This window comes from Talpa occidentalis, unplaced genomic scaffold (assembly GCF_014898055.3).
Source record: "Talpa occidentalis isolate TD23 unplaced genomic scaffold, MPIMG_talOcc4v2.1 talOcc4.16, whole genome shotgun sequence".
NCBI classification, from domain to species: Eukaryota; Metazoa; Chordata; class Mammalia; order Eulipotyphla; family Talpidae; genus Talpa; species Talpa occidentalis.
Genome location: NW_023601653.1, coordinates 81,088,482 through 81,113,379, shown reverse-complemented (window position 1 = coordinate 81,113,379; position 24,898 = coordinate 81,088,482). Strand labels below are relative to the sequence as shown.

General features: G+C 40.4%; 3 protein-coding genes across 3 annotated transcripts; all 3 read left to right on the top strand.

Moving 5' to 3' along the window:
* The first annotated feature begins 83 nt into the window (after positions 1-83).
* On the top strand, positions 84-995 carry LOC119247098 (olfactory receptor 6C2-like). The gene has a single exon (XM_037513314.1). It carries the CDS (start codon positions 84-86, stop codon positions 993-995), a length of 912 nt encoding a protein of 303 aa, XP_037369211.1.
* A 7,177-nt stretch (positions 996-8,172) lies between these two features.
* On the top strand, positions 8,173-9,108 carry LOC119248477 (olfactory receptor 6C2-like). The gene has a single exon (XM_037515431.2). The coding sequence runs from the start codon at positions 8,173-8,175 to the stop codon at positions 9,106-9,108; it is 936 nt and encodes a 311-aa protein (XP_037371328.2).
* Positions 9,109-16,000: 6,892 nt separating this feature from the next.
* On the top strand, positions 16,001-16,936 carry LOC119248476 (olfactory receptor 6C2-like). The gene has a single exon (XM_037515430.1). The coding sequence runs from the start codon at positions 16,001-16,003 to the stop codon at positions 16,934-16,936; it is 936 nt and encodes a 311-aa protein (XP_037371327.1).
* The last annotated feature ends 7,962 nt before the right edge of the window (positions 16,937-24,898 follow it).

Below are 24,898 nucleotides of genomic sequence, written 5' to 3'. Positions count from 1 at the left end.
CCTCAGATGCATTTTCTGTGGCATTTCTGTGAAGATTGGGCAAGAGTATGAAAGCAGTGATGAGAAACCATTCAGCAATAACAATGTTCATCATCCTGGGGTTGACCAGTGACCCACAGCAAGAGATTTTGGCTTTTGTCTTTCTGTTTATCACATACGTGTTGAGCGTGATGGGGAACCTGACCATCATTGTTCTCGTCTTCGTGGATGCGCATTTAAAAACCGCTATGTACTTCTTTCTGCAAAATTTCTCTTTCTTGGAAGTCTCATTCACTACTACCTGTGTCCCTGTCTACCTGTACATGATATCAAGTGGGGACAAGACCATGACCATCAAAGCCTGCTTTACCCAAATCTTTTTTGATGTCCTGTTTGGAGCCACAGAGTTTTTTCTCCTGGCAGCCATGTCGTATGACCGCTACGTGGCCATCTGCAAGCCCCTGCATTATGTGACCATCATGAACAGCAGAGTCTGCAGGAATCTCTTATTCTGCTGCTGGGTGTGTGGCTTCCTGATTATCACCCCACCCCTCAGCCTGGCTCTCCATCTGGAATTCTGTCACTCTGTTATTGACCATTTTGCCTGTGATGCTTCCCCTATACTGAAGAATTCCTGTTCAGATACGTGGTTGATAGAGCAGTTAGTTATCGTCTGTGCTGTGTTGACTTTCATGCCAACCCTGCTGTGTGTGGTTCTGTCCTACATATACATCATTAGGATGATCCTGAGGTTGCCTTCAGTGCAGCAAAAGAAAAAAGCCTTTTCTACCTGTTCTTCCCACATGATCGTGGTCTCCATGATGTATGGCAGTGGTATTTTTATGTATATCAAACCCTCAGCTAAGGATGAAGTGGCCATTAATAAGGCAGTTTCTCTGCTGATGGTATCTGCTGCCCCCTCAATGAATCCCTTCATTTACTCCCTGAGAAACAAACAAGTAAAGCAGTCTTTCCATGACACCCTCAGAAGACTTGCATTTCTTTCAAAGAAGTAATGAATTATGAAATTGGAATTTAAGTGAAAGAAAAAATAAATTATCATCTTTCATATAGCTATTTAGCCAGGAGACTGTTTTTTCATAATATTGAGGAACAATAGAATTGGGAAGAAAGTCTGAGAAAGACCCCTGCCAGAGCCAGTATTATGCAGATTGATGTTTCTCTGTTAAAATTTCTATGTCTTGGGGCCTCCCTGGTGGCGCAAGAGGTAAAACACAACCTATGAAGCGATCCGCAGCCACTGCAGCAAGAGTCGATCCCCAGCCATGGAGCTACCCACATGGCGCAGCAGACCTCTCCTGTCTCACCCTCTGCTCCCCTCAGCAGGATATTTCAGTCAATTTGCCTGTTCTGTTCCCCACTCTGTCTTTGGTGAATCCTCTCAGCCCCCCTGCCCCTCTGCACCTCTGGCCTGTACCCCAATTCTTGTATGCAAAAATAAATGAATCTTAAAGAAAAATTTGTATGTCTTCCTAACCTACAGTCAATCAACGCTTTTTAATTTTCGCAAATAAGCACTGGTCATTATTTGTAGTGTTGTTTCTCTTCTGTCCATGTCACTGCTTTTTGCCTCCCTGCAACATAGCCTCTTTCAATGTGCTTTCTTTCCAAGAGCATAAGCACACTGATTTTTGGGAAATCTAAAGCTGCTTTCAACTCCAACCCTACCTCATTGATGTCTCACAGGAAATGTATGGTTTTCACAGAATAATAATAATAATAATACTGTTTACCTCTTGTAATCTGTATTTATTATATATATGTAAAAAGTGTGGTTAAATAAAAATGTAATCAAATAGTCTTTTGTGGTAATTGATACATTTCTGAATAATTCTTCCAAATAGACCTAGCAAAACCTGGTAAACCCAAAGTAACTGATTTAAAGATATCAAATTATGATGAAACAGTGAGGACCAGAGAGACTGGGATCTGGAAAGGGTGAAAATGTGGAAGGTTAAACTGATTGTAAATATCTGCATTCACTCTTGAGGGCGTGTTCAGATTCCCAGTTGAGATGTCTTAGAGACAACTACACATCTTTATTACTTTCCCAATCAGATAATGTAGCTTATTTGCGTTGCCCTTTAACCTTTGCTGGCTCTCTGAGTCAATCTTCACTATTAAAATGTGGCAGAGGGCCTCCCCTGGTGGCGCAGGTGGTTGAGTGCCGCACTGTAAAGGTGTCCGCAGTCTCTGCAGTGCAGTTTGATCCTGGCCAGCTGGCAAGGGTCCCACATGGCGCGCAGACCTCTCCTGCCATCCCCTGCTCCCCTGAGCAGTGTACTTTGGTCCTTCTGCCTGTTCTGTTCCCCGCTCTGTCTCTGGTGAATCCTCTCACCCTCCTGTACATCTGTCCTGTACCCCGGTGCTTTAAAATAAATAAATAAATCTTAAAAAAAAATTTGGCAGAAACGCAACATTATACAAATACCAAAAGCAAACAACATCCCTGATAATCAGGGAAATGCAAATTAAAACCACACTGAGATACCACCTTACACCAGTAAGAATGGCACATACCAAAAAAACAAGCAACAACAAATGTTGGCGAGGCTGTGGTGTCGCTGAGCAGCGACACCTGGTCAGCCCCGGGTCATCTCCTACATTGCTGGGGGGAGTGCAACTGGTCCAACCACCATGGAAAGCTGTCTGGAGGTTCCTCAGTCTACTACACATGGAGCTACCATAGGACCCAGCAATTCCACTACTAGGGACCTACACAAAGGGCACAAACATTGATTTATAATATATATATATATATATTTAATCTCTCTTTTTAAAAAAGATTTATTTATTTATACAAGCACTGGGTACAGTCAGAAGCGCGGGAGGGTGAGAGAATTCACCAGAGCCAGAGCGGGGAGCAGAGCAGGCAGAAGGACCGAAGTACACTGCTGAGGGGAGCAGCGGGCTAGTCAGGAGAGGTCTGCGCGCCATGTGGGACCCTCCTCTGGTGGCCGGGGAGCAGCCGGGGATCGAACCGGCGCTGCAGAGGCCGCGGGCAGCTTCGCAACCCAGCGCTCAACCGCTGCGCCACCAGGGAGGCTCACTAACGTTGATTTAAAAGAACACCTGTACCCCTATGTTTATTGCAGCAGTATTTACAATAGGTAAAACCTGGAAACAACCCACATGCCCAAAAATAATGACTGGATCAAGAAGATGTGGCACATATACACAGTGGAATATTATTCACAAAAGATAAACTCTTGCCATTCACAGCAAGTGGATGGAGCTAGAAGGAATTATGCTCAGTGAAGCAAGTCAGAAGGAAAAAGAAAAATATCGGATGGTTTCACTGCTAGCAGGAATATAGGGAAACCCAATAAGACATCAGTGTGAAAAAACAATAACAGTACAAAACACACACAAAGCAAAAACGGACAATTATAAACCAGAGACATCCTGCAGGGGAGGAGCAGGAGAGGGAGCAGAGGGAGGGAGGGAGGAGCCCGGGGGACTGAGGTGATGGTGCCCAGGGGCCTTGGGGAAGGAAACTCTGTGGGGACTGCACCTGAGGGGGTGGGGGAAGCAAATATTGCTTAAAAATGAACAATGATGTAAAAAGTAAAAAAGTCAATGTAAAAAATAATAAAAAATAAGCTGGAACTAAAACAATTGTAAATCTGAAAAGCAAAAAAAAAAAAAAAAAGTGGCAGTTGAAGTTATGGAATCAGAGACAGATCATGAGGGTTTTGTACCTTCCACCTTCTCTTTTGGAACAATGTTCTGGAGGAATCCAGGAGTCACATGAGAACTCAAACACCCTGAGATCGCCTGCAGTGAGGAAGCCGAAGTAGTTTTGCAGAGCGGCTGTGTGGAGAGAGACACCTGGCCAGCCCCGGCTCACCTAGACTCTCCCTGGGGGATGCCTGACTGGGAACGTTCTGGACCTTAGTTGAGTTGAGTCTTCACGCGCCTCCAGGTCCATTCCCAACGGCTGTAACTAAGGAGACGTGTGTGAGAAAAGCCCTGTACCTCCATCCTTTCCTAGGACTGCGAGTGATGAAAATGATTTAATCCACTAAAATGTGTGATATGCTGCAAAAACAGATATTAAAAATATAGAGTACAGGCATAGTGCTTTGCCTGGGCAGTGGGTGACAAGGGCACCAGGAACTCTTGCTGGTGTAGGAAGGCTAAGGACAGTTATTGGACATTTGGGAGACATGACGCCTGAAGAGGTGCCATGAGGTGAATGAAAAATCCTCCAGCTGGGCCTCCCCAGTGGTGCAGCGGGTTGTGCTCAGAGCTGTGAAGCTGTCCGCAGCCTCTGCAGTGTTGGTTCGATTCCCGGCCGGCCAGGGAGATTCCTACATGGCACAGCAGACCTCTCCTGTCTCCCCTGCTGCTCCCCTCAGCAATGTCTTTGGTCCATCTGCCTATTCTGTTCCCCACTCTGTCTCTGGAGAATCCTTTCACCCTCCTGCACCTCTGGCCTGTACCCCAGCTGTGGTATAAATAATAATAAAAAAATCTAAAAAAAAAAAAATCTTCAAGCTATGGAATTTTGCATTTTTCCTTCTGTATGTCTGCATGGATAGTATATTTCAAAAAGTGCCCACTAATATAACCCTTTCCACAATTAGATATAAAAGTGAATCAAAGATAGCTTGAACCCCAGTAAAAATATATTTTATTTTCAAAGAGTGTGATGTGAATGAGAGTCGTGTACATACATAAATACGATTCTTGCACCCCACGCCGTGTCCTGTGACCTTTTCTCTTTGCCTGTTCCTCAGGGGCACCTTCATAGCAAGCTGATCATGGTCAGTAGAGGACATACTTATTACTCTCAGCGATATCGAAACCAAACAACAACAATAATGTTTACTTCTGGATGTTATAGTTTCTATGATTTTCTCCCCCACATTTACACTATTTTGTGTATTAATTTTTCTATATTAAATGTAAGTATGTGTGTACCATAAACAGGAATGCTGTCCTTGTTGAATTGCACAACCAGTGTAAACACTAGAAAGGAAGAATGGATATCTGATTTATTTTTATAACCTTATTTCCTATGCTTGTAAAATTTGCTATCATTGCATCTTTTTCTCTCCCAGGACATTGCCCCTATGGGTGACTGCCCTGGTGATTTTTTTTTTTGCAAGCTCAATTACATTTTAAGTTAATTAGACACTTTTGAATCACTGCCTCCAAGGAATTTTTAGTCACTTGTCTTCACACCTTTGCAGATAAGGGAAACAGAGTCACGGGCGTTCTGCCCAGAGAAAACCAGAACACTCTTTCACAGAGTCAGAGAAGCTTCTTAACCACTCCTTGTCCTCTGAAATTTTATCTTCCTTTCAGCTACCCAGAGTACATGGATCTATTTCCTAATTTTCAAGTAGATTGGCGTTTCTTCTAAATTCAGAAGCCATGTAGGTATATGTATGTGATGACTATATGTTCTAGGGATAAGGGGCTGGAAATGCTTTCAGATGATCTTGCTTTTAGATGTGTTTTTTCACTGTAGGTTCTCTAAGGTCATTTGAGTCATGGTTTCCAGGTGAAACAATATTGAAGGTAAGCACTGGAATGTTTTTAAGCCATGTATGTTTTAATATGTAATTTATAGAGAAGGTATTTGTGATTATGTTTTATTCCAGTGAAACATGAATTGTAAATTTTAATATTGTTTGTTTTTGATAGTTCATTGAGAGTCAGTCACTTTCAGATTATTTATAGGCACACAAACCTATTTGGCAGAACTATTTTGTCATTATAGAATTGGTACCATCTCATGTAGAGTGGTTTGATGGACACAAAGATAAAACCTTACTAATCTGTCTCTCTACTGTTCTCTCCCTTTATCTACCCTCTCTCTCATTTATTTATTATCTGTCTAGTAATATCCCATGTCTCTCAATGACCAGTAGGAAACATTCCATTTTTTAAATCCCCCTCTTTCAGTATCAGCAGCACCTGCTTGCAAACTTTTTGTCCACAGAGGGGGTTAATGTCCCTTTTCCTATCATGTTGTCTCTAAATTGGCAGAGTCCTGCAGTGCCTTTGCACTGGGGCAGCTGCTACTACTCACCTCACAAAGACAAAGGTCTTCACTTTCTCATCTCACAGATTATATAATTACATCACAGACATTTACGGGTATATTAAAGCAGAGTCAAAGTCAGAAAAGAATCTAATTTGTCTTGTGAGAAGATCCTTCTTTTTATTTCCTTATATTAAAGAGCTTGAAGACCTAGAATAGTAGGGCCCATAGAAATACAGTGTAAATTTTTTGCAGTTTCAGAAACCTGTGATCTTGCACAGAAATGGTAAAAAGAAATAGGTGAGCTTAATTTTCATAGAATATTTTATTTAAATTCATGGATGCGAAATACTAACATATACTTGAACATGTTTTCAGTATGAAAATGTAGGTGGTAACTTCATTATGTAATTGTTTTCCAAGTCTTGAAAATGAAGTGTATTTCAGAGTATTACGCATCTCAATATGGACCAGCCAATCTCAAGTGGCCAATATCCATGTCGCTAGTAGCTCTGTGTGGGCGCTGGCAGCCGGATCACTGAATAAAGACAGCAAAGAGTTGAATATATGAATGCCATTCAGTAGGTTACTTTAAGAGCAACTGTTGTGTTGCTATTGCTTAGACTCTGAGTTACCAGGCACTTGGGTATTAGTGTTCACTCATTTTGAAGATAGAAATTGTGTCCAGAGAGGTCAATTATCTGCTTGGTGGATATGACCTTTTATTTTTGAATACATAGATTCATGTCCTTCTAAGGTCAGACTATGTAAAGGGTATGCTTGTAGATGTGTCATTTCTTAATAGTATGTTTATCCATTATTTTTATTAAAGGAAACACCAGAGAATGTTTTCTGATGGATCCGGAAATGTGGAAGACATTCGCTATGCAAGAAAGACAGTTGGGGATGTCGTGGGTGAGATACTTTCGTAGAGTTAAGGGCCTCCTTGAGATGACAAGAGATTGGCTTCAGAAATAAGAAGATTTATAAACAAAAATGTGCATGATATTAATGTGTGGTAAGTGTTATCAAAAGCATGTTACATGGTTTATTTCATTGAAACCTCCTGGCAACCCTGCAGTGTCCTATTCCCTTAATGCCATTTTACAGAACGGGAAGCTGGGAACACAGAGAGACTGAGGGACTTGATCCAGGTCATTCACCTTGTACTTGACAGAGATATCATTGATTCTAGACAAACACTTCCAAGGTCCATGTACACTTAGCTCTGCTTTGCTGAAACACAGATTCCACTTTTGTGGTCATAAGAAGGAACCATGTTATGTCTGCATGTCCGTCAGCTATTTATACCTTTCAATCGTGGTCTACAAATGAGATTAACTGAATTGTGCATCAAAGTTTTCTGCGGAGGATGGAAATAGAAAACAAGAAGTAATACAGAAACTTTAGAAAGTCAGGCAAAAGGACTATCAAATGACTTGTTGGGAAAAATGTAACTTGGCCTTTATGTATGAACTAAACAATATCTGTTTACTAGGTGAGCTATCTGGAGAGTGTGGGAGGGCATAACCACCATCCTCCAGTTATATGCATTCCATGAAATACCATAATAGGAGCAAAAGAATTATAGTATTGAGCTTTTGAGTACAGAAGTATTGTAACTGGGGAGGTGAGGGGGCAAGTAAGAAGATGTGGGGAGGAAGTTTGATGGAGTGTGGTGGAGACTGTGGGCAACTTGGTGGTGGGAAACTTTGGTGATCAACCTGAGGAGAGACATCCTATACGTGAAAAAAAATCTATTTGAAAAATACTAAAAACACCTGAGAATTTTTGTAATGCAGAGACTGGCCCATAAAATATAAATCAAAATGTATCACTCCTACTGAATTGGATTCTCAACCAAATTATGGAGATTAAAACAATAAACTGGAAATGGTGCTGTAAATCTGGAGAACCTGGCGTGTCATAACAATTTCAGTAGCAGTAATTTTCAAGAGAAACTGTCCATGACCTTAGTATCCCTGCAGTACACCTCAATGATGTTGAGGGAATTACCCCATCACATCCTAGTGCATCTAGTTAAGGAAAGACATGTGTGTGACTTGATTTCTTGGTGTAGAGAGAGACTGTCTGATTCTGCCATATTTTGACATTGGTCCTCAGATGCATTTTCTGTGGCATTTCTGTGAAGATTGGGCAAGAGTATGAAAGCAGTGATGAGAAACCATTCAGCAATAACAACGTTCATCATCCTGGGGTTTACCAGTGACCCACAGCTAGAGATTTTGGTTTTTGTCTTTCTGTTTATCACATACATGTTGAGCGTGATGGGGAACCTGACCATCATTGTTCTCGTCTTCGTGGATGCGCATTTAAAAACCGCTATGTACTTCTTTCTGCAAAATTTCTCTTTCTTGGAAGTCTCATTCACTACTACCTGTGTCCCTGTCTACCTGTACATGATATCAAGTGGGGACAAGGCCATGACCATCAAAGCCTGCTTTACCCAAGTCTTTTTTGTTGTCCTGTTTGGAGCCACAGAGTTTTTCCTGTTGGCCGTAATGTCATACGACCGCTATGTGGCCATCTGCAAACCTCTGCATTACGTGACCATCATGAACAACAGAGTCTGCAGGAATCTCTTATTCTGCTGCTGGGTGTGTGGCTTCCTGATTGTCCTCCCACCCCTTAGCCTGGCCCTCCATCTGGAATTCTGTCACAATGTTATTGACCATTTTGGCTGCGATGCTTCCCCTATACTGAAGAATTCCTGTTCAGATACATGGTTGATAGAGCAGCTGGTTATAGTCAGTGCTGTGTTGACCTTCATAATGACCCTGTTCTGTGTGGGTCTGTCCTATGTATACATCATTAGGATGATCCTGAGGTTGCCTTCCATGCAGCAAAGGAAAAAAGCCTTTTCTACCTGTTCTTCCCACATGATCGTGGTCTCCATCTCCTATGGCAGCTGCATTTTTATGTATATCAAACCCTCAGCTAAGGATGAAGTGGCCATTAATAAGGCAGTTTCTCTGCTGATTGTATCTGTTGCCCCCTCAATGAATCCCTTCATTTACTCCCTGAGAAATGAACAAGTAAAGCAGTCTTTCCGTGATACCCTCAGAAGACTTGCATGTTTTTCAAAGAAGTAATAGATTATCAAATTGGAATTTAAGTTAAAGAAAAAATAAGTTATCATCTTTTGGATAGATATTTAGCTAGGAGACTGTTTATTCTCATAATATTGAGGAGCAATAGTATTGGGAAGAAAGTTGGGAACACTGATGCAAACATCCTCAACAAAATCCTTGCCAACAGAATCCAACAATACATCAAAGGGATAATACACCACGATCAAGTGGAATTCATCCCAGGGCCACAAGGATGGTTCAACATAGGAAAATCGATCAGTGTAATACAACACATCACCAAAAAGAAAAATAAAAACCATATGATCATATCAATAGATGCTGAGAAAGCATTTGACAAAGTCTGACAGCCATTTATGATGAAGACCCTTGAAATTCTCAGGATAGAAGGATCATAACTTAACATGATAAAAGCCATATACAGCAAACCCACTGCCAATATTGTTCTTAATGGCAAAAAGCTGAAGGCCTTTCCTTTATGGTCAGGAGGAAGACACGGATGTCCTCTCTCACCACTGCTCTTCAAATAATACTGGATGTCCTAGCCACGGCAATAAGACAAGAGAAAGACATACAAGAAATCCAGACAGGGAAAGAAGAAGTAAAACTATCACTATTTGAAGAGGATATGATTAGATACATAGAGAACCCTAAAATCTCCACAGAAAAACTATTCAAAATAATCAACCAGTTCAGTAAAATAGCAGGATACAAAATCAACACGCAAAAATCAGTAGCCTTCCTATACACAATCAATCTGAAGAAGAAATCAAGAAAACCATCCCTTTTATAATGGAAACAAAAAATATCAAATACGTGGGAATAAACATAACAAAAGAGGTGAAAGACATATACAAAGAAAATTATAAAACACTGATAAAAGCAATAGAAGAAGACACAAAGAAATGGAAAGACATCCCCTGCTCATGGATTGGAAGAATTAACATTATGAAAATGGCCACCCACCAAAAGCAATATACAGATTCAATGCTATTCCAATAAAAATCTCAATGACATTCTTCAAAGAAATAGAGCAAATACTGATGAAATTCATATGGAACCACAAAAACCCACCAATAGCCAAAGCCCTATGGATAAAAACAAAGGAGAAAGGAGGTATCACACTTCCAAACTTCAAGCTATACTACAAAGCCAAAATAATTCAAACAGTTTGGCGTTGGAACAAAAACAGACACACAGACCAATGGAACCGAATAGAGAGAACAGAAGTAAAGCCATGCTTATATGGACAACTGATCTTTGACAGGGGAGCAAAGAATATGCAATGGGACATGGATAGTTTGTTCAATAAATAGTGCTGGGAAATCTGGACCACCACATGCCAAAAAATGAAACTAGACCACTACCTTTCACCGTGCACAAAAATCCACTCAAAATGGATAAAAGAACTGGACATAAGACCTGAAACCATGTATAGAAAAAAATATAGGTAAAACAGTACAAGAAGACATCGCAATAACATCTTTGATGACTTCTCACCCAAAGCAAAGAAAGTCAAGGAAAAGATAAACACCTGGGATTACATCAAACTGAAAAGCTTCTGCACAGCCCAAGAGACATTAACCTAAACAGAGAGACACCCCAATGATTGGGAAAAAATCTTTGCACTGCAGTCAACTGATAAGGGACTGATCACAAAGATATACAAAGAAATCACAGGACTCAACAACAAAAAAATAACAATCCAGTCAAGAAATGGCCTAAGAGGGCCTCCCCGGTGGCGCAGCGGTTGAGTGCTGTGTTGCGAAGCTGCCCACGGCCTCTGCAGCGCCAGTTCGATCCCCGGCTGCTCCCCGGCCACGGGAGGAGGGTCCCACATGGCGCGCAGACCTCTCCTGCCACCCCCTGCTCCCCTCAGCAGTGTACTTTGGTCCTTCTGCCTGCTCTGCTCCCCGCTCTGGCTCTGGTGAATTGTCTCACCCTCCCGTGCTTCTGACTGTACCCAGTGCTTGTATAAACAAACAAACAAATAAATAAATCTTAAAATGAAAAAAAAAAGTGGCAGTTGAAGTTATGAATTCAGAGATAGATCATGAGGGTTTTGTACCTTCCACCTTCTCTTTTGGAACAATGTTCCTGAGGAATCCAGGAGTCCCATGAGAACTCAAACACCCCGAGATCGCCTTGCAGTGAGGAAGCTGAAGTAGTTTTGCAGAGCGGCTGTGTGGAGAGGCTCACCTAGCCTCTCCCTGGGGGATGCCTGACTGGGAACATTCTGGACCTTAGTTGAGTTGGTCTTCATGCGCCTCCAGGTCCCGTTCCCAACGGTTGTAACTAAGGAGACGTATGTGAGAAAAACCCTTTACCTCCATCCTTTCCTAGGACTGCGAGTGATGAAAATGATTTAATCCACTAAAATTTGTGATATGCTGCAAACACAGATATTAAAAATATAGAGTACAGGCATAGTGCTTTGCCTGGTCAGTGGGTGACAAGGGCACCAGGACTCTTGCTGGTGCAGGAAGGCTAAGGACAGTTATTGGACATTTGAGAGAATTGACGCCTGAAGTGGTGTCATGAGGTGAATGAAAAATCTTCCAGCCGGGCCTCCCCAGTGGTGCAGCGGGTTGAGCACAGAGCTGTGAAGCTGTCCGCAGCCTCTGCAGCGTGGGTTCAATTCCTGGCCGCCAGGGAGATACCCACATGGCTCAGCAAACCTCTCCTTTCTCCCCCGCTGCTCCCCTCACCAGTGTCTTTGGTCCATCTGCCTGTTCTGCTCCCCACTCTGTCTCTGGAGAATCCTCTCACCCTCTGCCCTGTACCCCAGCTGTGGTATAAATAATTAAAAAAAATCTAAAAAAAAATCTTCAAGCTATGGAATTTTGCATTTTCCTTCTGTATGTCTGCATGGATAGTATATTTCAAAAAGTGCCCACTAATTCAACCCTTTCCACAATTTAGATATAAAAGTGAATCAAAGACAGTTTGAGCCCCAGTAAAATATGTTGTATTTTCAAAGAGTGTGATGTGAATGAGAGTCATGTACACACATAAATATGCTTCTTGCACCCCACGCCGTGTCCTGTGACCTCTTCTCTTTGCCTGTTCCTCAGGGGCACCTTCATAGCAAGCTGATCATGGTCAGTAGAGGACATACTTATTACTCTCAGCGATATCTGAAACCAAACAACAATAATAATGTTTACTTCTGGATGTTACAGTTTCTATGATTTTCACCCCCATGTTTACACTATTTTGTGTATTAATTTTTCTATATTAAATTTAAGTATGTGTGTACCATCAATAAAAAGGCTGTCCTTGTTGAATTGCACAACCAGTGTAAACACTAGTAAGGAAGTATGGATATCTGATTTATTTTTGTAATCTTATTTCCTACGCTTGTAAAATTTGCTATCATTGCATCTTTTTCTCTCCCAGGACATTGCCCCTATGGGTGCCTGCCCTGGTGATTTTTTTCTTTTTGCAAGCTCAATTACATTTTAAGTTAATTGGACACTTTTGAATCACTGCCTCCAAGGACTTTTTTAGTCACTTGTCTTCACACCTTTGCAGATAAGGGAAACAGAGTCACGGAGGTTCTGCCCAGAGAAAACCAGAACACTCTTTCACAGAGTCAGAGAAGCTTCTTAACCACTCCTTGTCCTCTGAAATTTTGTCTTCCTTTCAGCTACCCAGAGTCCATCGATCTATTTCCTAATTTCAATTAGATTGGCGTTTCTTCTAAATTCAGAAGCCATGTAGGTATATGTATGTGATGAGTATATGTTCTAGGGATAAGGGGCTGGAAATGCTTTCAGATGATCTTGCTTTTAGATGTTTTTTTTCACTGTAGGTTCTCTAAGGTCATTTGAGTCATGGTTTCCAGGTGAAACAATATTGAAGGTAAGCACTGGAATGTTTTTAATTCAAGCATGTTTTAATATGTAATTTATAGAGAAGGTATTTGTGATTATGTTTTATTCCAGTGAAACATATGAATTGTAAATTTTAATATTGTTTGTATTTGATAGCTCATTGAGAGTCAGTCACTTTCAGATTATTTATAGGCACACAAACTTATTTGTTAATTGATGTGGCAGAACTAATTTTGTCATTATAGAATTGATACAATCCCATGTAGTGGTTTGATGGACATAAAGATAAAACCTTACTAATCTGTCTCTCTACTGTTCTCTCCCTTTATCTACCCCCTCTCTCATTTATTTATCATCTGTCTACTAATATCCCATCTCTCTCAATAACCAATAGGAAACATTCCATTTTCTAAATCCCCCTCTTTCAGTATCAGCATCACCTACTTGCAAGCTTTTTGTCCACAGAGCCGGGTTAAAGTCCATTTTCCTATCATGGTCTGTAACTGGTGGAGTCCTGCAGTGCCTCTGCACTGGGGCAGCTGCTACTACTCACCTCACAAAGACAAAGGTCTTCACTTTCTCATCTCACAGCTCATATAATTACATCACAGACAGTTGTGGGTATATTAAAGCAGAGTCAAAGTCAGAAAAGAATCTAATTTGTCTTGTGAGAAGATCCTTCTTTTTATTTGCTTATACTAAAGATCTTGAAGAACTAGAAGAGTATGGTATGGCCCCATAGAATATAGTGTAAATTTTTTGCAGTTTCAAAAACCTGTGATCTTGCACAGAAATGTTAAAAAGAAATAGGTGAGCTTAATTTTCATAGAATATTTTATTTAAATCCATGGATACAAAATACTAACATATACTTGAACATGTTTTCAGTATGAAATTGTAGGTGGTAACTTCATTATGTAATTGTCTTCCAAGTCTTGAAAATGAACTTTATTTCAGAGTATTGCACATCTCAATATGGACCAGCCAATCTCAAGTGGCCAATATCCATGTCGCTAGTAGCTCTGTGTGGGCACTGGCGGCCGGATCACTGAATAAAGACAGCAAAGAGTTGAATATACGAATGTCATTCAGTAGGTTATTTCAGGGCAACTACTGTGTTGCTATTGCTTAGACTCTGAGTTACCAGGTTGTTGGGTATTAGTGTTCACATCACTGTGAAGATAAACTGAGCAGGTAGAAATTGTGTCCAAAGAGGTCAATTATCTGCTTGGTGGATATGACCTTTTATTTTTGAATACATAGATTCATGTCCTTCTAAGGTCAGACTATGTAAAGGGTATGCTTGTAGATGTGTCATTTCTTAATAGTATGTTTATCCATTATTTTTATTAAAGGAAACACCAGAGAATGTTTTCTGATGGATCCGGAAATGTGGAAGACATTGGCTATGCAAGAAAGACAGAGTGGGGGTGTCGGGAGTGAGATACTTTCTGTAGCTTTAAGAGCCTCCTTGAGATGACAAGAGATTGGCTTCAGAAATAAGAAGATTTATAAACAAAAATGTGCATGATATTAATGTGTGGTAAGTGTTATCATAAGCATGTTACATGGTTTATTTCATTGAAACCTCCTGGCAGCCCTGCAGTGTCCTATTCCCATTAATGCCATTTTACAGAACAGGTAGCTGGGAACACAGAGATGAAGGGACTTGGTCCAGGTCATTCACCTTGTACTTGACAGAGATATCATTGATTCTAGACAAACACTTCCAAGGTCCATGTACTCTTAACTCTGCTTTGCTGAAACACAGATTCCACTTTTGTGGTCATAAGAAGGAACCATGTTATGTCTGCATGTCCGTCAGCTATTTATACCTTTCAATCGTGGTCTACAAATGAGATTAACTGAATTGTGCATCAAAGTTTTCTGCGGAGGATGGAAATAGAAAACAAGAAATAATACAGAAATGTACAGAAAGTCAGACAAAATGGCTATCAAATGACTTTTTGGGAAAAATGTAACTTGGCCTTTATATATGAACTAAATAATGTCTGTTTACTAGGTGAGCTATCTGGAGAGTCTGGGAAGGCATAACCACCATCCTCCAGTTATATCCATTCCATGAAATACCATAGTAGGAAAAAAAGAATTTTAGGAGTTTGCTTTTGAGTACAGAAGTATTGTAACTGGGGAGGTGAGGGGGCAAGTAAGAAGATGTGGGTAGGAAGTTTGATAGAGTGTGGTGGAGACTATGGGCCACTTGGTGGTGGGAAAATCTGGTGACCGACCTGAGGAGAGACATCCTATACTGTGAAAAAAAATCTATTTGAAAAGTACTAAAAACTGGGGCCTCCCCGGTGGCGCAGCGGTTGAGCGCTGGGTTGCGAAACTGCCCGCGGCCTCTGCGGCACCGGTTCGATCCCCGGCTGCTCCCCGGCCACCGGAGGAGGGTCCCACATGGCGTGCAGACCTCTCCTGCCGCCCGCTGCTCCCCTCAGCAGTGTACTTCGGTCCCTCTGCCTGCTCTGCTCCCCGCTCTGGCTCTGGTGAATTCTCTCACCTTCCCGCACTTCTGACTGTACCCAGTGCATGTATAAACAAAACAAACAAACAAACCAGCAAACAAATAAATAAAGCATGCCTCTATTAAAAAAAAAAAAATAGCTATAAAAAAAAAAAAAAAAGAAAAGTACTAAAAACACCTGAGAATTTTTGTCATTAAGATATAGCTTGTAAAGTATAAATCAAAATGTATCACTCCTGCTGAATTGGATTCTCAACCAAATTATGAATTTGAAAACAATGAATTGGAAATGGTGCTGTGAATCTGGAGATCTTGGCATGTTGTAACAATTTCAGTAGCAGTAATTTTCAAGAGAAACAGTCCATAAACTTAGTATCCCTGCAGCACATCTCAGTGGTGTTGAGGGAATTACCCCATCACATCCCAGTGCATCTAGTTAAGGAAAGACATGTGTGTGACTGGATTTGCTTGGTGCAGGGAGAGACTGTCTGATTCTGTCATATTTTGACATTGCTCCTCAGATGCATTTTCTGTGGCATTTCTGTGAAGATTGGGCAAGAGTATGAAAGCAGTGATGAGAAACCATTCAGCAATAACAACATTCATCATCCTGGGGTTGACCAGTGACCCACAGCTAGAGATTTTGGTTTTTGTCTTTCTGTTTATCACATACGTGTTGAGCGTGATGGGGAACCTGACCATCATTGTTCTCGTCTTCGTGGATGCGCATTTAAAAACTGCTATGTACTTCTTTCTGCAAAATTTCTCTTTCTTGGAAGTCTCATTCACTACTACCTGTGTCCCTGTCTACCTGTACATGATAGCAAGTGGGGACAAGACTATGACCATCAAAGCCTGCTTTACCCAAATCTTTTTTATTGTCCTGTTTGGAGCCACAGAGTTTTTCCTGTTGGCGGTGATGTCGTACGACCGCTACGTGGCCATCTGCAAGCCCCTGCATTACTTGACCATCATGAACAGCAGGGTCTGCAGGATTCTCATAGTCTGCTGCTGGGTGTGTGGCTTCCTGATCGTCCTCCCACCCCTCAGCCTGGCCCTCCATCTGGAATTCTGTCACAATGTTATTGAGCATTTTGGCTGTGATGCTTCCCCTATACTGAAGAATTCCTGTTCAGATACATGGCTGATAGAGCAGCTGGTTATAGTCAGTGCTGTGTTGACCCTCATATTGACCCTGTTCTGTGTGGGTCTGTCCTATGTATACATCATTAGGATGATCCTGAGGTTGCCTTCCATGCAGCAAAGGAAAAAAGCCTTTTCTACCTGTTCTTCCCACATGATCGTGGTCTCCATCTCCTATGGCAGCTGCATGTTTATGTATATCAAACCCTCAGCTAAGGATGAAGTGGCCATTAATAAGGCAGTTTCTCTGCTGATGGTATCTGTTGCCCCCTCAATGAATCCCTTCATTTACTCCCTGAGAAATAATCAAGTAAAGCAGTCTTTCCATGACACCCTCAGAAGACTTGCATTTCTTTCCAAGAAGTAATGTATTATCAAATTGGAATTTAAGTTAAAGAAAAAATAAGTTATCATCTTTTGGATAGATATTTAGCTAGGAGATTGTTTATTCTCATAATACTGAGGAGCAATAGAATTGGGAAGAAAGTTTGAGAAAGACCCCTACCAGAGCCAGTATTATGCAGACTGATGTTTCTCTATTAAAATTTCTATGTCGGTCCTCCCTGGTGGTGCAGTGGTTGAGCACTGGGCTTGAAGCTGCCCTCAGACTCTGCAATGCCTGTTCAATCCCAGTCGCCAGCGAGGGTCTCACATATGTGTAGTCCTCTCCTCCTGCGCCCGCTACTTCCCTCAGCAGTGTACTTCATCAGTCTGCCTGTTCTGCTCCCTGTTCTGGCTCTGGTGTATTCTCTCACCCTTCCAGCTTCTGACTGTACCCATTACCTGTATAAATTAGTAAATAAATCTTAAAAAATAATTTCTATGTCTTGGGGCCTCCCTGCTGGTGCAAGGGGTACGATACAACCTATGAAGCGATCTGCAGCTTCTGCAGCATGAATTGGTTCCCAAGCCATGGAGCTACCCATATGGTGCAGCAGAACTCTCCTGACTTGCCCACTGCTCTCCTCAGCAGTGTAGTTCAGTTGATTTGCCTGTTCTGTTCCCCACTCTGTCTCTAGTGAAACCTCCTTCCGCCCAGTCCCACACTCCTGGTCTGTACCCCAGTTATTTTATGAATGAATAAATAAATCTTAAGAAAAATTTCTATGTCTTCCTAACCTACATTCAATCAACGCTTTTTAATTTTCTCAAATATGCACTGGTCTTTATTTGTAGTGTTGTTTCTATTCTTTCCATGTCGCTGCTTTTCCCCTCCCTGCAACATAGCCTCTATCAATGGGCTTTCTTTCCAAGGGCATAAGCATAAGAGTTTTAGGAAATCTAAAGCTGCCTTCAACTCCAACCCTACCTTATTGATGTCTCACATAAATGTATGGTTTTCATAGAATAATAATAATAATAATACTGTTACCTCTTCTAATTTCTATTTGTTACATATATGCAAAAACTGTTGCTAAATAAAAATGTAATCAATTAGTCTTTTGTGGTAATCGACAGATTTCTGAATAATTCTTCTGAATAGACCTAGCGAAACCTGGTAAACCCAAAGTAATTGATTTCAAGATATCAAATTATGATGAAACAGTGAGGACCAGAGGGACTGGGATCTGGAAAGGGTGAAAATGTGGAAGGTTAAACTGATTGTAAATGTCTGCATTTACTCTTGAGGGCGTGTTTGGATTTGCGGTTGTGATGGCTTAGAGACAACTGCACATCTTTATTACTTTCCCAATCAGATAATGTAGCTTATTTCCTTTGCCCTTTAACCTTTGCTGGCTCTCTGACTCAATTTTTTTTTTGACGATTTATTTATTTATTTATTTATTTATTTATTTATTTATTTATTTATTTATTTATTCAAGCACTGGGTACAGTCAGAAGCGTGGGAGGGTGAGAGAATTCACCAGAGCCAGATAGGGAAAGAGAACAGGCAGACTGACAAAGTACACTGCTGAGGGGAGCAGCGGGTGGTGGGAGAATTCTGCGTGCCATGTGGGACCTGGCACTGCGTGCCCGGTGGCCTGGATCAAACCGGCACTGCAGAGGCTGCAGGCAGCTTCACAGCCCAGCGCTCAACCCAGCACCACAAGGGAGGTCCTCCCTGACTCAATTTTAACTATTAAAATGTGCCAGAAATGCAACATTACACTAATACCAAAACCAAACAAAGACAGCAGACAAAATGAAAATTACAGGCCAATCTCCCTAATGAATGCTGATGCAAAAATCCTCAACAAAATCCTTGCCAACAGAATCCAACAATACATCAAAGGGATAATACACCACGATCAAGTGGAATTCATCCCAGGGCCACAAGGATGGTTCAACATAGGAAAATCGATCAGTGTAATACAACACATCACCAAAAAGAAAAATAAAAACCATATGATCATATCAATAGATGCTGAGAAAGCATTTGACAAAGTCTGACAGCCATTTATGATGAAGGCCCTTGAAATTCTCAGGATAGAAGGAACATAACATGATAAAATCCATATACAACCAACCCACCACCAATATTATTCTCAATGGCAAAAAGCTGAAGGCCTTTCCTTTAAGATCAGGAACAAGACAAGGATGTCCTCTCTCACCACTGCTCTTCAGCATAATACTGGAGGTCCTAACCAGGGCAACAAGACAAGAGAAAGACATACAAGTAATCCAGATAGGGAAAGAAGAAGTAAAACTATCACTATTTGCAGAGGATATGATGATATACATAGAGAACCCTAAAATCTCCACAGAAAAACTATTCAAAATAATCAACCAGTTCAGTAAAGTAGCAGGATACAAAATCAACACGCAAAAATCAGTAGCCTTCCTATACACAATCAATCTGAAGAAGAAATCAAGAAAACCATCCCTTTTATAATGGAAACAAAAAATATCAAATACGTGGGAATAAACATAACAAAAGAGGTGAAAGACCCATACAAAGAAAATTATAAAACACTGTTAATAGCAATAGAAGAAGACACAAAGAAATGGAAAGACATCCCCTGCTGTGGATTGGAAGAATTAACATTATGAAAATGGCCATTCACCAAAAGCAATATACAGATTCAACGCTATTCCAATAAAAATCTCAATGACATTCTTCAAAGAAATAGAGCAAATACTGATGAAATTCACATGGAACCACAAAAACCCACCAATAGCCAAAGCCCTACGGATGAAAACAAAGGAGAAAGGAGGTATCACACTTCCAAACTTCAAGCTATACTACAAAGCCAATATAATGAAAACAGTTTCATGTTGAAACAAAAACAGACACACAGACCAATGGAACCGAATAGAGAGCCCAGAAATAAAGCCCCACTTATATGGACAACTGATCTTTGACAAAGGAGCAAAGAATATGCAATGGAACATGGACAGTTTGTTCAATAAATAGTGCTAGGAAAACTGGACCACCACATGCAAAAAAATGAAACTAGACCACTACCTTTCACCATGCACAAAAATCCACTCAAAATGGATAAAAGAACTGGACATAAGACCTGAAACCATAAAATATATAGAAGAAAATATAGGTAAAACACTACAAGAAGACATCCCAATAACATCTTTAAAGACTCCTCACCCAAAGCAAAGAAAGTCAAGGAAAAGATAAAAACCTGGGATTACATCAAACTGAAAAGCTTCTGCACAGCCCAAGAGACATTAACCTAAATAGAAAATAGAATCGGAAAAAATCTTTGCCCTGCAGTCAACTGATAAGGGACTGATCACAAAGATATACAAACAACTCACAGGACTTAAGAAAAACAAAATAACAATCTAGTCAAGAAATGGCCTAAGAAATTAAAAGACAGTTCTCCAGGAGAAAATGCAAATGGCCAACATACATATGAAAAAATGTTCAACATCCCTGATAATCAAGGAAATGCAAATTAAAACCATACTGAGATACCACCTTACACCAGTGAGAATGGCACAATTCAAAAAAAACAAGGGACAACAAATGTTGGGGAAGATGTGGTGAAAAAGGAACTCTCCTGCATTGCTGGGGGGAGTGCAAACTGGTCCAACCACTATAGAAAGCTGCCTGGAGGCTCCTGAGTCTACTAAACATGGAGCTACCACAGGACCCAGCAATTCCACTACTAGGGACCTATCCAAAGGGCACAAACATTGATTTTAAAAGAACACCTGTTGTGGTAAATATACACCATGGAATATTACTCAGCATTCAAAAAAGATAAGCACATGCAATTTGCAGCAACATGGATGGCACAAAGGGATCATGCTCAGCGAAATAAGCCAGAAAGAAACAGAAAAATCCCGGATGGTCTCACTCATAGCAGGAATCTAGAAAACTTAAATAAGGGACCAGGAAAATGAATATAAGAAAGTGAAAATCAAAATCAACAAACAACTATGAACCAGAGACACTCTATGGGAGGCGGGGGGTAGGGAGGGGAGGGATTGGGGTCAAAACAAGGGGGCTGCAATTGTATGGGGAATATAAAAATAAAATTTATTATAAAAAAAAGAACACCTGTACCCCTATGTTTGTTGCAGCACTATTTACAATAGGTAAAACCTGGAAACAACCCACATGCCGAAAAATAGATGACTGGATCAAGAAGATGTGGCACAATACACAGTGTAAACACCAGAAAGGAAGACTGGATATCCGATTTATTTTTGTAATCTTATTTCCTAGGCTTGGACTAAATTTGATCTCATTGCATCTTTTCTCTCCCAGGACATTGTCCCTATGGGTGTCTGCCCTGGTAATTTTTTTTTTTTTTGCAAGCTCAATTACATTTTAAGTTAATTAGACACTTTTGAATCACTGCCTCCAGGGACTCTTGTAGTCACTTGTCTTCACACCTGTTGCTGATAAGGGAAACAGTCGTGGAGGTTCTGCCCAGAGAAAACCCGAACACTCTTTCACAGAGTCAGAGAAACTTCTTACCCACTCCTTGTCCTCTGAAATTTTATCTTCCTTTCAGCTACCTGGAGTACATAGATCTATTTCCTAATTTCAGTTAGATTGGCGTTTCTTCTAAATTCAGAAGCCATGTAGGTATATGTATGTGATGAGTATATGTTCTAGGGATAAGGGGCTGGAAATGCTTTCAAATGATCTTGCTTTTAGATGTGTTTTTCACTGTGAGGTTCTCTAAGGTCATTTGAGTCATGGTTCCCAGGTGAAACACTATTGAAAGTAGGGACTGGAATGTTTTTAAGTCAAGCATGTCTTATTATTATTATTATTTTTATTTTTTATATACTTTTTAAAAATTTTCATATTCCCCATACAATTGCGACCCCCTTATTTTGACTCCAATCCCTCTCCTCGCCTCCCCCCACACCTCCATGGAGTGTCTCTGGTTCATAGTTGTTTGGTGATTTTGATTTTCACTTTCTTATAGTTATTCATTTTCCTGGTCCCTTATGTAAGTTTTCTAGATTCCTGCTATGAGTGAGACCATCCGGTATTTTTCTTTTTCTTTCTGTCTTATTTGGCTGAGCATGATCCCTTCCAGCACCATCCATGTTGCTGCAAATTGCATGTGTTTATCTTTTTTGAATTAAGTCAAGCATGTTTTAATATGTAATTTATAGAGAAGATATTTGTGATTATGTTTTGTTCCAGTGAAACATATGAATTGTAAATTTTAATAGTTTGTTTTTGATAGTTCATCGAGTCAGTCATTTTCAGATTATTCGTAGAGCGCACAAACCTATTTGTAGATTGGAAATGTGGCAGAACTCATTTTGTGATTATAGAATTGGTACAATCCCATGTAGAGTGGTTTCATGGACACAAAGATAAGACCTTACTAATCTGTCTCTCTACCATTTCTTCTCTCCCTTTACCTACCCCTCTCTCTCATTTATTTATTATCTATCTACTAATATCCCATCTCTCTCAATGGCCAATAGGAAACATTCCATTTTCTAAAATCCCCCTCTTTCAGTATCAGCATCACCTACTTGCAAACTTTTTGTCCACAGAGCCGGGTTAATGTCCCTTTTCCATCAGGGTGTCTGTAACTGGCAGAGTCCTGCAGTGCCTCTGCACTGGGGCAGCTGCTACTACTCACCTCACAAAAACAAAGGTCTTCACTTTCTCGTCTCATGGCTCATATAATTACATCACAGACATTTGTGGGTATATTAAAGCACGGTCAAAGTCAAAAAACAAGCTAATTTTCCACAAAAATGGTAAAAAGAAATAGGTGATCTTAATTTTCATAGAATATTTTATTTAACTTCATAGATGCAAAATACTAATAAATACTTTAGCAAGTTTTCAGTATAATATTATAGGTGGTAACTTCATTATGCAATTGTCTTCCAAGTCTTGAAATAATGTATATTTCAGAGTATTAGCGCTTCTCAATATGGACCAGGTCATCTCAAATGGCCAATATCCATGTAGCTAGTAGCTCTGTGTGGACACTGGCTGCGAGGTCACTGAATAAAGACAGCAAAGAGTTGAATATACGATATCATTCATTAGGTTACTTCAGGGCAACTACTGTGTTGCTATTGCTCAGACTCTGAGTTACCAGGTTGTTGGGTATTAGTGTTCACATCACTTTGAAGATGAACTGAGCAGGTAGAAATTGTGTCCAAAGAGGTCAATTATCTGCTTGGTGGATATGACCTTTTATTTCAGAATACATAGATTCATGTCCTTCTAAGGTCAGACCTATGTAAAGGGTATGCTTGTAGATGTGTCATTTCTTTTTTTTTTTTTTATTATTTTTTTAATCTTAAATTTTATTTTTATATTCCCCCATACAATTGCAAACGCCCCATTCTGACCCCAATCCTTCCCCTCCCGCCACCCACCCCCCAAAAAGTGTCTCTGGTTCATAGTTTTTTGTTGATTTTGATTTTCACTTTCTTATATTCATTTTCCTGGTCCCTTATTTAAGTTTTCTAGATTCCTGCTATGAGTGAGACCATCCGGTATTTTTCTTTTTCTTTTTGGCTTATTTCGCTGATCATGATCCCTTCCAGCGCCATCCATGTTGCTGCAAATTGCATGTGTTTATCTTTTTTGAATGCTGAGTAATATTCCATGGTATATATGTACCACATCTTCTTGATCCAGTCATCTACTTTTGGGCATTTGGGTTGTTTCCAAAGCTTAGCTATTGTAAACAGTGCTGCTATAAACATAGGGGTGCAGGTGCTCTTTGGAATGGATGTTTCTGTGTCCTTTGGGTAAATACCTAGGAGTGGAATTGCTGGATCCTATGGAAGCTCTATGTTTAGTAGGTCCAGAAATCTCCACACAGCTCTCCATAGTGGTTGGACCAGTTTGCACTCCCACCAACAGTGCAGAAGAGTTCCTTTTTCTCCACACCCTCGCCAACATTTGTTGTTGCTAGTTTTTTTAATATGTGCCATTCTCACTGGTGTGAGATGGTATCTCATGGTAGTTTTGATTTGCATTTCCCTGATGACAAGTGATGTTGAACATTTTTTCATATGTCTGTTGGCCATTTGCATTTCCTCTTCAGAGAAGTTTCTTTTTAGCTCTTCTGCCCATTTTTTGACTGGATTATTTTCTTTGTTGTTGCTGAGTCTCATCAGCTCTTTGCAGATTTTTGTGATCAGTCCTTTATCATTAGTGTTGGGTGCAAAAATGTTCTCCCAGTTGGTGGGGTTTCTCTTTGTTTTTGTTATTGTCTCTTTTGCTGTGCAGAAGCTCTTTAATTTGATGTAGTCCCAGCTGTTTATCTTTGTCTTCACTATCACTGCTTCGGGTGATGTGTCTGTAAAGATGTCTTTGATGTGCAAATCCCGTAGTGTTTCGCCTATATTTCCTTCTATGTATTTTATGGTTTCAGGTCTTATGTCTAGTTCTTTAATCCATTTTGAGTTGATTTTTGTGTATGGTGTGAGGTAGTGGTCAAGCTTCATTCTTTTGCATGTAGCGACCCAGTTTTCCCAGCACCATTTATTGAACAAACTTTCTTTGCTCCAATGCATAGTCTTTGCTCCTTTGTCAAAGATTAGTTGACCATAAATCTGTGGGTTTATTTCTGGATTTTCTATTCGATTCCATTGGTCTGTATGTCTGTTCTTGTTCCAATACCATGCAGTTTTGATGATTATGGCTTTGTAGTATAGTTTGAAGTCTGGGAGTTTGATGCCTCCATTTCCTTCTTTTTTTTTCAGTAGAGCTTTGGCTATTCGGGGTTTTTGGTGATTAGATGTGTCATTTCTTAATAGTGTTTATCCTTTTTTTATTAAAGGGAAACGCCAGAGAATGTTTTCTGATGGGCCCGGAAATGTGGAAGACATTGGCTATGCAAGGAAGACGAGTGAGGGTGTGGAGGATGAGATACTTTCGGTAGAGTTCAGAGCCTTCTTGAGATGACAAGAGATTGGCTTC

Bases quoted from the DNA above. Each gene is read 5' to 3' on its own strand.
- LOC119247098 (XM_037513314.1), top strand. From the start codon at position 84: ATGTTCATCATCCTGGGGTTGACCAGTGACCCACAGCAAGAGATTTTG.
- LOC119248477 (XM_037515431.2), top strand. From the start codon at position 8,173: ATGAGAAACCATTCAGCAATAACAACGTTCATCATCCTGGGGTTTACC.
- LOC119248476 (XM_037515430.1), top strand. From the start codon at position 16,001: ATGAGAAACCATTCAGCAATAACAACATTCATCATCCTGGGGTTGACC.